General features: G+C 51.1%; 1 protein-coding gene across 4 annotated transcripts in view; it reads left to right on the forward strand.

Annotated features, from left to right (window-relative positions):
• Nucleotides 1–13,200, forward strand: part of Cars1 (cysteinyl-tRNA synthetase 1) — a 59,845-nt gene that overhangs the window by 38,265 nt on the left and 8,380 nt on the right. For 3 of the 4 annotated variants that reach the window (XM_052762987.1, XM_052762986.1, XM_052762988.1), the window contains 11 exons: nt 648–788; nt 1,798–1,886; nt 3,249–3,370; nt 6,222–6,334; nt 6,925–7,053; nt 7,447–7,576; nt 7,660–7,763; nt 8,103–8,200; nt 8,587–8,776; nt 9,295–9,363; nt 12,028–12,109. In XM_052762987.1, coding sequence (XP_052618947.1) covers nt 648–788; nt 1,798–1,886; nt 3,249–3,370; nt 6,222–6,334; nt 6,925–7,053; nt 7,447–7,576; nt 7,660–7,763; nt 8,103–8,200; nt 8,587–8,776; nt 9,295–9,363; nt 12,028–12,109 — 1,267 coding nt within the window. The remainder of the gene's footprint in view (nt 1–647; nt 789–1,797; nt 1,887–3,248; nt 3,371–6,221; nt 6,335–6,924; nt 7,054–7,446; nt 7,577–7,659; nt 7,764–8,102; nt 8,201–8,586; nt 8,777–9,294; nt 9,364–12,027; nt 12,110–13,200) is intronic. The other variant, XR_008223179.1, reaches the window with a different exon arrangement.

Genomic DNA, 13,200 nt, shown 5'->3' on the forward strand with positions numbered 1-13,200 from the left:
ACTAGGATTAAATGCATGCTACCACACCAGGCTTCCTCATTTTTTTGTTTGTTTGTTTATGAGGCAGGATCTTGCAGGCTGGCCTGAAATTCATAGCAGTTCTCCTGCCTCAGCCTCCCTAGTGCTTCAAGTAAAGGCACAAGCCACTGCACCCAGCTTGCTTTTGCCTCTCCTGTATCCCCTGCCCCTTCACGTGGGGAAGAGTGAGCACCCTGAAGAGATCCACCTTGCTACTTCCAGGAATGCTGACAGCAGTGGCAGCCTGTGTGGCTCCCCGCATCCTTTCCTGCCAGTGTCCCGAGCCCTCTGTCCTCCCTGGTGCCCTTGCTGTCAGGTCATCTGCACTTTGTCCGTCTTCCCTTTGCTCTTGCCTTGTGCTCCTGTGATAGAGTGCAGACTCCAGTGGCCTCACAGCCCGACACTGCTGAAGGTAACGTGCTCAAGACATTCATCCTAGAAGGGCGAGGACAGTCCTTTTCTCACCCCACATGAGTACAGTTGGAACACGTTTCACACCAACAGTGGGAGATGGCAGCTCATGGATCCTGCTCTGCAAGGCTGGCTTTGACCTCAGGGCACTGAGCGGTTCCTACCATCTGTGTGTGCTTGCATGAATCCTAGCCCATTGTGGCTATCCTTTCTCTTAGGTATTGCTGGAGGAAGCAAAGGACTTGCTCTCTGACTGGCTGGACTCCACAGGTGGCAGTGAGGTGACTGACAATTCTATTTTCTCCAAACTGCCCAAGTTCTGGGAAGAAGAGTTCCACAAAGACATGGAAGCCCTGAATGTGAGTGTCTTGGATTGCCTCGTCCTTGCTTTCTTAGGCCAAGCCCTGCTTTCCACGTTCTGATTTTGGTAAAGCCACAAAGCCTGTGATCCACAGTGTCTTCATTTTGCAAGATCAGTGAGTTGAACTTGAATGAGGGGTGAGGGGATTCTTCCTCTCCTTGTTTTAGTGTTTTCATGTGTATTCCCATGCCTGGTGCTTAGGACTGCCTAGAAAAGATGCCAGAAACCTGGGGTGGAAGCTGGCTGTGTTCCCAGCTGTCCTGTGTTCCCAGCACTCAGGAGGCAGGAGGATCTCAAATTCATGGCCAGTTCTGAACTGTGTTGTGTGGTCCTGCCTCAAAAATAAACAGCCTGCCAGGCAATGGTGGCATACGCCTTTAATCCCATCACTTGGGAGGCAAAGGCAGACGGGTCTCGGTGATTTCTAGGCCAACCTGGGCTACAGAGTGAGTTCCAGGATAGGCTCCAAAGCTACACAGAGAAACTCTGTTCGAAAAACCAAGAAAATAAAAGAATAAATAAAATAAAAAATAAACCGCCTTCAATCCCAGCACTTGGAAGGCAGAGGCAGGTAGATCTCTGTGAAAGACCTTGTCTCTAAAAAAAAAAAGATAAGCAAACAAATAGGATCAACTGGGTAGGCCTTGCAGAAGGCAGGACAGGTTTGTGTCACAGTCCTCATAGCTGTCCAGACGCCCATGCTCAGCTGTTTTAAGGCTCCTCCCCTGTAGGCCCCAGACAGGGAAGACCAGATCTTTCTGTCTGCCATATGTCTATTTTCCTGCTGAAACATTTTTCCAGCCCTTACCTTTTATTTTGAAACAGGGTTTCGATGAACTTTCCATGTGGGCCTTGAACTTGTGATTCTCCTGCCCTGGTCCCCCAAGCAGGGATGACACGTCTGTGCTGTTGGTTCTGACAGTCATGCACTTTCCAGGGAGTGTACTCCGTGGAGGCTGAGGCTTTCAGACTGGTCGGGAGAAAGCGCTGAGACTCTGTCCCCACAGGTTCTCCCTCCTGATGTCCTGACCCGGGTCAGCGAGTATGTACCAGAAATTGTGAACTTCGTCCAAAAGATTGTGGACAATGGTTATGGGTGAGCATGAGAAACCTCCCCTCCCCTGCCAGGCCACACAGCTCCATGGGAAGAGAGAGTCTAGGTGTGGAGGCCACACCTCACTGCTCAGCCCTGTACCTCACTAACTCTGCACTTCACTCCAGCTCTGCGGCAAGAACTTGGATTGCTTTAAGGATGAAGCCCTTGCCTGGTTCATGACATACATAGTCCATGCCATTATCACAAGCATTGAAACTGGGAAAATTGAGTCAGGAAGCAAGCTGGAGAGGCAGAACTGGCCACAAGCTAGGTCCCAACAGCCATTCTCTCAAAGCACTGTCATAGTCCTCATGACTGCCCAGAGGCCCATGCTCAGGTGTCCTAAGGCTCCTCCCCCTACAGGTCCCAGGCAGGAAAGGACCAGGTCTTTCTGTCTACCCTGTCTGTTTTCCCACTAAACCAGCCAGGGTGTGGAACATCATGCTATCTGAGCAATGAGAATTCTTCGGAGTGGCCCAGTGTCCTCCCCTGGACGTTAATCAGGAATACCTGGCCTCGTATGTGCTTGGAAGCTTGACAGTGTTGACCATAGGTCTTTGGGGCCAGAATGGCATGATTGTAAGCTTGGACCCTGCAGGGCCCCTAGAAACATCAGTACCATTTAGACACTTTATGAGTGTGTGTCCTATTGCCTGGCTGTGATTTTAGTGTAGACACTTCCAAGCTCAGGGTTGCTGCTCTAGCATGTCTGACAACTGGAAGCTTTCCCACATCACTAACATTAGCCTTTCCAGAGGTTCCTCAAAGGGAGTTCTGGGTGGGACCCTGGTGCTGCAGGCAGCCCTAGGCACCGGCTGACTGCATTCCCGGACCTGGCCTCAGGTCACTTCTCTGCTTGGCTGCACAGGCTAGAGAAGAGAGGACTGTTCACAGTGCCTGCTGTTACAGAGCTACCCCGAAGTGACAGTGCTACCTCACCCCACGTGACTAATGGCTGCAGGGCAGCAGGAGACACTGGTCCAGCCAAGTGGCAAGCCTGGGTCAGAGAGGACACTCCTCTGTGCTAGAATATGTTAGAGTCACGTGGAGAGCCGTGACAGGATCACAAAGTAGAGTGCAGACAGAGAGGAGAAGGTGTGTCATGGGGTTGTGCCATCGAGTGGGGATGTAATCAAATGGCTACAGTACACCAAGCAGAGGGTCTGTGAGGGACACCCTACCTGACACTGAGGCCAGCCACCCTCTGCCTTAGGAGGCATCCCTGTTTCTCCTCCTCAGCCCATGAAACTAGGGCTTCTGGCCAGCTGCAGAAAGCAGAGGCTTGGTGGCCTTGGCCTTGGCCCTTCTTGCTTTGTCCCCAGTGCTGTGGTGTGTCTGAGACCTCTTTCCTCTTGTTTCCAGCTATGCTTCAAATGGGTCCGTCTACTTCGACACAGCCAAGTTTGCTGCTAGTGAAAAGCACTCCTATGGGAAGCTGGTGCCTGAGGCTGTTGGGGACCAGAAAGCTCTTCAGGAAGGGGAAGGTAAGAGCTCACAAAGCACGTGCGGTGTGGAAGCAAAGCTAAGCTGCTCTTCCTCACTCACGGCTGCACCAGGTCTCTACTTCTTGGTCATGGTGGGTGCCCATGTACACTCCACAGGCACATGGAGAGCAGGCTGCTTCCCCTAAAGGAGTCCCAGGACTTGTCTGCTCAAGACAGCATCGCTTAAGAAACAGAGAGGTTAGCACTGCACTGTCCTGACCCAGAGGCCCTGGGCCTTCAGCTGCTGTGACAGGCACTTCGCACAGAGGCCCTGGGCCTGGTCCTAAGCTGTTCTGATGGGGCACCTGACACGGAGGCCTCAGAGCCTGCCCTACTGTGACAGTGTGTGACTTAGATGTGTGTGCAGTGATGTGTGTTTGGCGATCTTGTTCCAAGTATTTAAACACAGATGTCAGTGTCTTCCTGGATCAGGCAGAACTGCATGAAAACACTTTTCAGAAGTCTTTACCCACAGTGAAGCTAAGGACAGTCTCACAAAACCCAAGCTTGGGAAAGCACACTGTTAAGATGAGGAGTAACTTTCATGCCAGATATATCTCCCACTGCCCCCTTGTTTCTAGAAGTTGAACCAGCCATAAAAATGTAGGTATAGAAATAGCAGCTGTGGGGCCCTATTCTAAAGAAATATCAGAATTGAGAAGCTCAACAGAAAACACAGAAACCTCGGCAAGAGAGAAGCTAAGCCAGTTTAGCATTGATCCTGGGCCCTGGGGTGGATAGGTGTAGTGTTCGGTACACCTGACTGTGAGGTGACTCACAGTCGTAAAGCTGAGAGGGCTCCAGGGCCGTGCACTGACCCATGCCGAGAGCCAGCCTTGCATACTTTGCAGAAACAGAGAGGTTGGGCGGCATCAGTTAACAGCGGAGCAAAAGTTTCGAATACGCTAACAGACATGGTTGAAGGAATCATAGCATCTTTCCCTGTTTAAATTTTGTTTTGAATGTGTATGGTATTTGCTTGCATGTGTGCCTGGTGCCCAAGAAGGTTAGAAAGTAGGAGTGTCAGACCCCCTGAAGTTGGAATTACAGAAAGGGGTTTTTTTTGTTTTTTGTTTTTTGTTTTTTTTTGAGACAGGGTTTCTCTGTGTAGCTTTGCGCCTTTCCTGGGACTCACTTGGTAGCCCAGGCTGGCCTCGAACTCACAGAGATCCGCCTGTCTCTGCCTCCCGAGTGCTGGAATTAAAGGCATGCGCCACCACCGCCTGGCAGGAATTACAGAAAGGTTTTGAGTTATCGTGTGGGTACTGGGAACTGAACCCAGGTCCTCTCAAAGAGCAGCCAGTGCTCATAACCACTGAGCTATCTCTTCAGCCCCCAGACCACAGGCCAGGTGCAGAAGGAAGTCTGAGAGGAGTACCAAACAATCCTCTTAGTGTCCGACCAAGGTGCAGGTGTGCTGGCCTCCACACTACAGGGGTGGGAGACTGGCAAGCTACCTGAGGTTTCTACTCCTGAGTCCCTCAGAGGAAAGGAGCCAGAGAGGCACGGGAGGCAGGTGTAATGCTGACCACTAAGCACACATGGCTGTGAATAAGCAGAGAGAAAGGAAATGAGCTGGGCAGTCAGACAGCAGAGAAGAGCAGTGAATGGAGGAAAGGGAAAGCCCAGTTAGTGAATGACTTTGTAAGCTAGACGCTGGCTCTCCGCAGACACATTAAATAACATGGAAAACCTGGCTGCCAGCTAGATTGTGTGAAAGAGCATGGTGTGGAGCCTCGAGAGCTGTGGTTCTGGATGCTTCTTGCTGGCACAGGAACAGCAGGAAGGAGCTAGAGCCAGGCTGAGGTCTGTCCTGGGTGCCTCGTTATCTGCAACTCTCTTGAAAAGATTATTTTCATTCTGCAGATGAGCACACCAGAATGCAATAGTGGTTATCTCTGGGCCTGGAGTGATGCCAGGAGTCCTGCTCAAGCATTCTGCATTCAGTACATGTCCCACATCTGGAGCTGGTGTTTCAGGATGCCCTAGCAGTGCCTCCCTCCACCACAGCTCGGGAACATCAAGCCTGGGCACTCAGTTCCTGAAAGATGGAGCTGCATTTAGATCCCAAGCTAGCCTAGAATAGCAAGGATCAGGTAGACCCTTGCAGTCCAGGGCCTAAACCTGAGGTGGAAGGAAGGCGTTCACTCTATCCAGTCACCTAACATAGGCTTGATCTTCAGTGTTGGGGACCAAGTCCCCATCTCCACAGCAATTCTATCTGCAGGTCCTTCATGTACTTGGTGACAGTGCCGTTCTCTTGGGTCTCCAGCCACCTTATACTTGTGTGCTACTATTCAAGTGCCTCTAGCCAGTGGTTCCCTCCACCACCCCATGGGGTCTCAGAGGATCTGGCAGGAAATGCACCCAGCAGGCACCCTGCTCTCATGATTGAGTCTACACCTCAGCCATTTCACCTGGTGCTTTGTGAATCCAAGAGGGAGTATACCAGTGATCTCAGCTTCCACAAAGTGGTGCAGCTCAGCCACACCTTTGCACTTCTGGAAACCAGCACACTGGCAGCTATGTGTGCTGCCGACCCTGGGTGCCCCAGTGAGCCACACACCCATTTAGCTTCAGCCCAGAGTGCAATGACCTCTCCTACAGACTTGGAGTTCAGAGCTGAAGAGGCAGATGTGTCTCTAGAACTGCAACAGTGGCTCGGACCCCAGCTCAGAATCAGACTTAAGAGCTGATAGGCAGCAGTTGGTACCCATGTCTGTTGCAAGTTAACTGGTTAAGAGAAAGGTTGGCCATAGACACACAGAGTGGCCTTGAGGTAAGGTACTGACACTCCTGTAGGCATCTGTAAATGACCCTGCCTTCTTCTCTTAACCATTCACATTCACAGGTGACTTGAGCATCTCCACTGACCGCCTCAGTGAAAAACACTCTCCCAATGACTTCGCCCTGTGGAAGGCCTCCAAGCCAGGAGAGCCATCCTGGCCTTGCCCCTGGGGAAAGGTGAGTGAGCCACTGTTGGGAGCAGGAACAGTGAGAAGAGTAGTGTCACAGGCTGCTAACATAGCTCCCTTAGTCCTCTGATAGGCAGCTCTGGTGGTGGGGTGGATGCTGGGAGAGGATGGACAGTACTACTGGGATCAGACCTGGTTCTGGAGCAGTGAAGAGCTGTAGGCCCACGGATGCTGGGCCTCGAAGGTAGCAGCTTCTCTTCTCAGGCCGGTGTCCTGATCTCTTAGTGGGTGCAAGCCAATTGACTGCCTCAGGCTTCTGCTCTGGGTGTCTGTGCATGTAAGTTGATGTTGTTGGCACTGGAGGTCTAGATGACTATGTGACAGCCTTGTGGCAAGTCTTGTGTGTGTGGCTATTTGCCACTTGTTGAGTGCTTGGGGATTAGAAATAATTCCCGGGCTTTAGCTAAGCTGCAGCCACAGAGACTGACTTTGAACTGTATAAACAGGTTTTCCTTTAGTCTGTCTTGTGAAGATTTGAGGCCATTGCAGTGAGGTTCAGAGGCTTAAAGGTCGTTTCCTTGAGTAATAAAGGCCTGGACAGGTTTGGAGTGGTCAGCAGGACCCTTTGTGTCTCTCTAGGGTCGTCCAGGATGGCACATAGAGTGCTCCGCTATGGCAGGCACACTCCTGGGAGCCTCGATGGACATTCATGGCGGAGGGTTTGACCTCCGCTTCCCCCACCATGACAATGAGCTGGCGCAGTCAGAGGTAGGTAAAGACAGTTGCCTTGCTAGAAAGGGACATGATGTCCTTCCTGCTCTGTGGGAGAGATATCAGCAACACCCTAAGGAAGAGCCTTCTGATGAACTTGGCATCCATCTTGGGAGCTGAGGGAGAGTTGTATCCTAATCATTTTGTCTGAATCCCAGTGGTAACAGCTTGACCTTCAGTAACAGACAAGCTTAGGTTCAAACCAGTTGTATCCTGCTGGCAGGTCATCAGGGCATTCCCTTCAAGCCCCAGGTGCCCCACTTAGGAGAGGTGGCATCTACTTCATCATGGGGCACACAGCAAGACACCATGTATTGAGTGTCCAGAGCCTCCTGACAGGTGAGGCCTCCCCATGACGGCCACGCCTTCCTCCTGTCTCTTTGTACTCAGGCCTACTTTGAGAATGACTGCTGGGTCAGATACTTTTTGCACACGGGCCACCTGACGATCGCCGGCTGCAAGATGTCCAAGTCACTGAAAAACTTCATCACCATTAAAGACGCCTTAAAGAAGCACTCAGGTAAGCAGAGCTCCCGCAGAAGCCCGGGACATGGGTGCCAGCAGCTGTTCAGGAGTAACGGTAGCTGTGTGTCTGCTCCCCAGCTCGGCAGCTGCGGCTGGCATTCCTCATGCACTCTTGGAAAGACACGCTGGACTATTCCAGCAACACTATGGAGTCTGCACTTCAGTATGAAAAGTTCATGAACGTGAGTGCCCAGTTCTTGCTGGAGGTGGAGGACATTGTAGGTGGTGTGGGTCTTCTGATATAAGCCAGGGCACAGTGATGCCACTTGGTGCCACTTCCTGAAACTGATAGCTGCAAAGTGAAGGCCATGTTCACATGTAGGACATTTCATTCTGACTCAGGCTTCCTGCCCTGGGAGTTGTCACGTTTCTGTCTCAAGGAAGAAGTGTTCTGTGTCTTTTGGACCTGTGTGCATTGTGCTGACAGATCTGCCCTCAAGTGATATCACATCAGTAGGACGTCAAGTCTCTATAGGTAGAAGGTTGTCCAAATGCCATTAACCTGACTTCCATAACTTCAGGAGTTTTTCTTAAACGTGAAAGACATCCTTCGAGCCCCTGTAGACATCACTGGCCAGTTTGAAAAGTGGGAAGCTGAAGAAGTGGAGCTCAATAAGAAGTAAGGTGGAGCCTTTTCCTTGGGGAGAGAGAGAGAGAGAGAGAGAGAGAGAGAGAGAGGAGAGAAGGTGTGGTGTGTGTGTGTGTGTGTGTGTGTGTGTGTGTGTGTGTGTGTGTGTGTGTTCTGGGCCTTCTGAGGGTCTCTCTACCATGGTTTGTCCTGTGCTGATGACGTGGCCCTGTCACATGTCAGAAGTGCAGTACCTGCTGATGGCAGTGACTCTGATTGTTGGACTCTGGAGAACTTCTGTGGTGGAGCACCAGGTCTGACTGTTGGACTCTGGAGAACTTCTGTGGTGGAGCACCAGGTCTGACTGTTGGACTCTGGAGAACTTCTGTGGTGGAGCACCAGGTCTGACTGTTGCTTCCATTCCCTTCCTTGCTCAGCTTCTCTGACAAGAAGACAGCGGTTCACGAAGCCCTGTGTGATAACATCGACACCCGCACTGTCATGGAAGAGATGCGGGCTTTGGTCAGTCAGTGCAACCTCTACATGGCAGCCAGGAAGGCTGAAAGGAGGAGGCCCAATCGGGCGCTGCTGGAGAACATAGCCATGTACCTCACCCACATGCTGAAGGTGAGCCCGGCAACAGGAACCTTAGCTTCTGAGTGATGCTGGAAGCTGCCTCGTGCTGCCTGACAGCATCCTGGTCCGGAGCCTCCCTGAATTGTGGTTAAAGCCTCAGAGCCATCTGTAGTCACAGCTGTTGGTCCCTGCTAAGCAAAAGCCAGTGACAGGACCTTGACTCGGGCCTTATCGTATGCACAGCACTTCTGGCACCAGGCCAGTGGGACTTTCCCTACCTCACCCTTCTGTCCTTGTCATCCTCTGGTGGCTTTTAGCTGGAAGAGGGTCAGAGCAACAGCTCTGAGCCAGGGTGCACCATGGATGGATGCAGACACCTTGGGATAGGGTCATAGGGCTTAATGCTGCTCTTTCCTGCTTCTCCCCCGCCAGTCATGGGGACCCACTTGGCTACCTGTCCCCACAGATGTCAGGACAGTTCTTGAGCTACTGGCCATAGGTGACACCTCACCTCTAGTTCATCTTGTTCATCCCACTCACAGTTGAGTCCTGTCTGTTTCTTCCCTCAGATCTTTGGAGCCATAGAGGAGGAGAGTCCCCTTGGTTTCCCAGTTGGTGGGCCTGGAACCAACCTGAATGTAAGTAGAGTGCACCGGAAGGGTCCTAGGTGGCCAGCTGCTGCCATGCCACCCTCTGTATGCATGCCTGCCTCTGTGTGTGTGTGTGTGTGTGTGTGTGTGTGTGTGTGTGTGTGTGTGTGTGTGTAGAGGTCAGAGGTCAACCTCAGAAGCCACCTGCCTTGTTTTTTGAGCCAGGGTCTCTCATTGACTTGAGACTCACCTGTCTGCATCCCCAGCACTGGGATCATAAGCATGTCCCGTCACCCTGGCTTTTTCATGTAGGTGCTGGGATCGAACTCAGTGCTTGCCCAGTAGCACTTTACCAACAGCTGTCACCTCAGTCCTCCTTTATAAATTTTAATTACCTCTAGGTTGTTTATAATCCTGTGTTATAAATGCTGTGCAGATGGTTACATTGTGTAGTTTGGGGAATGATGATACATGTTCAGTACACACACATGATTGTTTTTCCTCCAAGTATTTCAACCTGAGAATATGGAGTGTTGATGCTATAATCACTGGGCACATTCTTAAAGGTCATGTGATCACATACCACAATGCTATCCTGGGGGAATTCCCACTATTCCACTGCCCCTCGGAACTGGGCAGAACCCCATGCCAGGCCAGGTCCAGTTCTCACACCAGTCCAGAGCCCACCACATAGTCCAAGCCCCTGTTCCTGCAGCCAGTGCCAAGAAAATGGAAAGCCGTGGTCCCATAAAGCATCCAGGTGCCAGTCTAAGCATGCAAGGAAGCCCCTGTTAGAACAGACCCGTGCCCACAACTGGCTTCAGCATTTGCAGGTCTAGTAGGCTGACGGACACACATGTCAGTAATGGTCCTTTGCAACGTGAGGACAGCTCATTTATGATCCCCTCCACCCTCCTGTGCAGAGAGTGCTCTTTAATTACGAAATCAAGACAGTGTATATCAATATTTAGATGGAGCATCTGCTGTGCTAATGTACAAATGGAAAGACAAAGCTGTCCTAGAGCTGCTTCCTACTGATGGCAGCCCAAGGGGCCCCTCCTCCACACAGGGCTGTCAACCGAGAGCCCTGCTCCCTTGAAGGAAGAGGCCTCTCCGAGTCTGAGTGAGCTGCTGGTGTGGTGGCTTGTAGACTTTGCCAGATAGGAATCACTGCTGGGGCTTTTTAGAAATTCATACAAGGCTCCTCTGTCCTCTTAACAAATATGCTGCCAGCTTCCTTCTTTAACATTTTCTTTTTAATTGTGTGTGGGTGTGGTATGTGCATGTGAATACAGGTGCCCTCAGAAGAGGGTATCAGAGTCCTTGGACCTGGAGTTACAGGTGATTGTGAGTTACCCAATACAGGTGCCAGGAACCGGATCCTCATCAAGGCCGCCAAGTGTTGAGCCATCTTTCCAGCCCCACTCTTTTCTTTGAAAACAGAAAACAAGATATAACTCCTAGTTGAAGTCATTCTGCCTTTGAAATTAAAAGTAGTTTTTAGTCTTCAACAGTGCTGTGGTCTTGGGGAGGCATCAAGAGGTATATATCTTAAGATATATCACATTATGCATCCCCAGATGTTCTCATTAGCCCCATGATGTTGACTTATAGGAAATAGCAGCCAACACTGAATGTAGTAAGCCTGTGAGGCCAAGCATCCTCTATTGCACAGCTCCCATGGTGAAGATAGTTTAAAAATGCTGTGTGAGTCAGAGAGGCAGACCTGGGCCTAAACCTCTTATGCCCAGGTAGAAGCCAGGCAGTAGGATACTAGCTCCAGGACTGTTGGAGACGGACCCTGCCCTCTACCAAGAGGCCTCTTTGGGTACTGGGAACTAAGTTGGTAGTATGGTGACTGGGCTATTTAAGCTGGTCAAGGGGGTTGGAGATAAGGTCTAATTCTACTCCAGAAGTCCAGAGCCTCTGCTGTAATTAGACAGTTTCCCTCAGTCTGTCTGGTAGAAGGCCAGGCCTAGTTAGCTCAGAGTTCAACTCTCTCTTGCCTTCCAGCCAGTGTTTCTACACTTCCTTATCTTGGTTCTTGAGCTATTGTGTAATCTGAGACCCTTCTCAGAAGCCCCAGACCTTTTTGGTCCTGGAGATAAAGAAATAACACTGTAAGAACACTGGCTCTAGATTCAGAGTCCTATTTAGGTCTTGCCCAGTGTGGCTCTGGGTCCCCTGGCTCTATCCTCAGTGTCGCTGTAGGTAGTGACCCTTTGTACAGCTATTAGTGTGTGTCTAAGTTAATAAGATGACTAGTCCTCAGCAGGCTCACATGTGACCACTTATGGTCAGTGCATCCCAATGGCCCATTGGAGATGGTAAGGACAGGTTTCTGACAACTGTGTCTGTCCTGAGGAAAACACATTGTGTCAGCAAGGGACAGAGTAGTATCTACTGAGCGTATCCAGCTAGAAGCTCAAAGGTGCTTTTTGCTCCCTGGCCCACATTACCTTTATTAGGTACTGGGAGCTGAGGTTGGCAGTATGGTGGCTAGATTCTTTAAGCTGTCCAAGAAAGCTGGGGATAGGGTCTAGCTCCACTCCAGCACATGTAACTCTTATACCACCTGGCATGACAAGGACTTGTGGGCTTCAGGACACAGGATACAGCAGCATGTGACATATGGCATATCTACTGAACTGTTAGGTATTCATTTACAAATACAGCAATGGCTCTCGTGATTCAAACTCATTCTTTCCACAGCTCGAGTCCACTGTCATGCCCTACCTGCAGGTATTGTCGGAATTCAGAGAAGGCGTGCGGAAGATCGCCCGTGAGAAAAAAGGTGAGGCCCCATGCTGGGTACCTCACCCTTGCCGCTCACCCTCTGCCAGGTTCCCTGTGACAGCTGCCCGTGTTCTGTATGTGTATACCTCCATGCCAGGCTGGACCATTGTACTAGGTCAGAGTTACCTTTGACTTAGAACATCTCGGGGAGAACCTTTCCTTAGTCCTGAGGGTCAGGTGTGTGCATAGCTCTTGTTCTGAACAGAGGCAGGATAGAGGACCCTGTGCACAGCTAACATGCACTTGCCCTTGGCTTGCACTGGGTCTCCTTTCTGTTCCTGGTGACCCAAGAATGGCTTGTCCTTTTGCAGTCTCAGGTTGCTTGGAAAAGCTCCTGCTGGGGCCAGAGCTAGAGTCCTATCCTGCCCTACCTGGGGTATGGTGGTGCCAGGCTGCCTATGCACACCCATCCTTTCATCCTCCAAAGTAAGGAGGTGTATGATTTGAGAGACAGAGGATTACTCAGGGTGCCAAGACCCACACCATCATTTGTGCCAGGTGGTTCTGGGGAATCACCTGCTGCTGGCACAGGTATCCCCAGTAGGTACCCTGACTTGGAACCTTGTCCAACGAAGATTTCTTTGCCTCACTAGGCACCACACTATTTACGAAGTGGCTTGCTTCTCGGCAGGAATATTACTGGCTATGGCAAGGGTGGCCTCCAACTTAGAAGAACCTCTCCTCTTCTAGTAGGCTTCCATCCTGGTTCCAGACTCAGCAGGCAGTTCCAAACCTAAACCTCCATGGCATTGGGGACCCCAGCAGCCTGGGCTGTGTCCTCTGAGTCATGTAGGTGACAGTACCAGGCTTCTCCCAGTAGGGACTAGGCTCAGGCAGGCATATAATTTATTGAGGTGGATGGTGTGTAACAAAAGTCATCTTCAGATCAGCTCTCAGCATTCAGTGCAGTGCTCTCTTGTGCAGCTCCACCTCCCATCACTCCAGCGTGCACCCCTCACTGGCACACAGTGCTGCTGCTGCTGCTGCCGCTGCTGCTGCAGACTGCCCCATTCTGGCCTTTCATGGATCATGGCATCTTTGAGGTCTCTCCATGCCACGGCTGGCATCTGTTTTGTTCTCTCTCAAGGC

The sequence above is a fragment of the Peromyscus californicus genome, unplaced genomic scaffold (assembly GCF_007827085.1).
Source record: "Peromyscus californicus insignis strain IS unplaced genomic scaffold, ASM782708v3 Scaffold_4__1_contigs__length_199733344, whole genome shotgun sequence".
Lineage (NCBI taxonomy): Eukaryota > Metazoa > Chordata > Mammalia > Rodentia > Cricetidae > Peromyscus > Peromyscus californicus.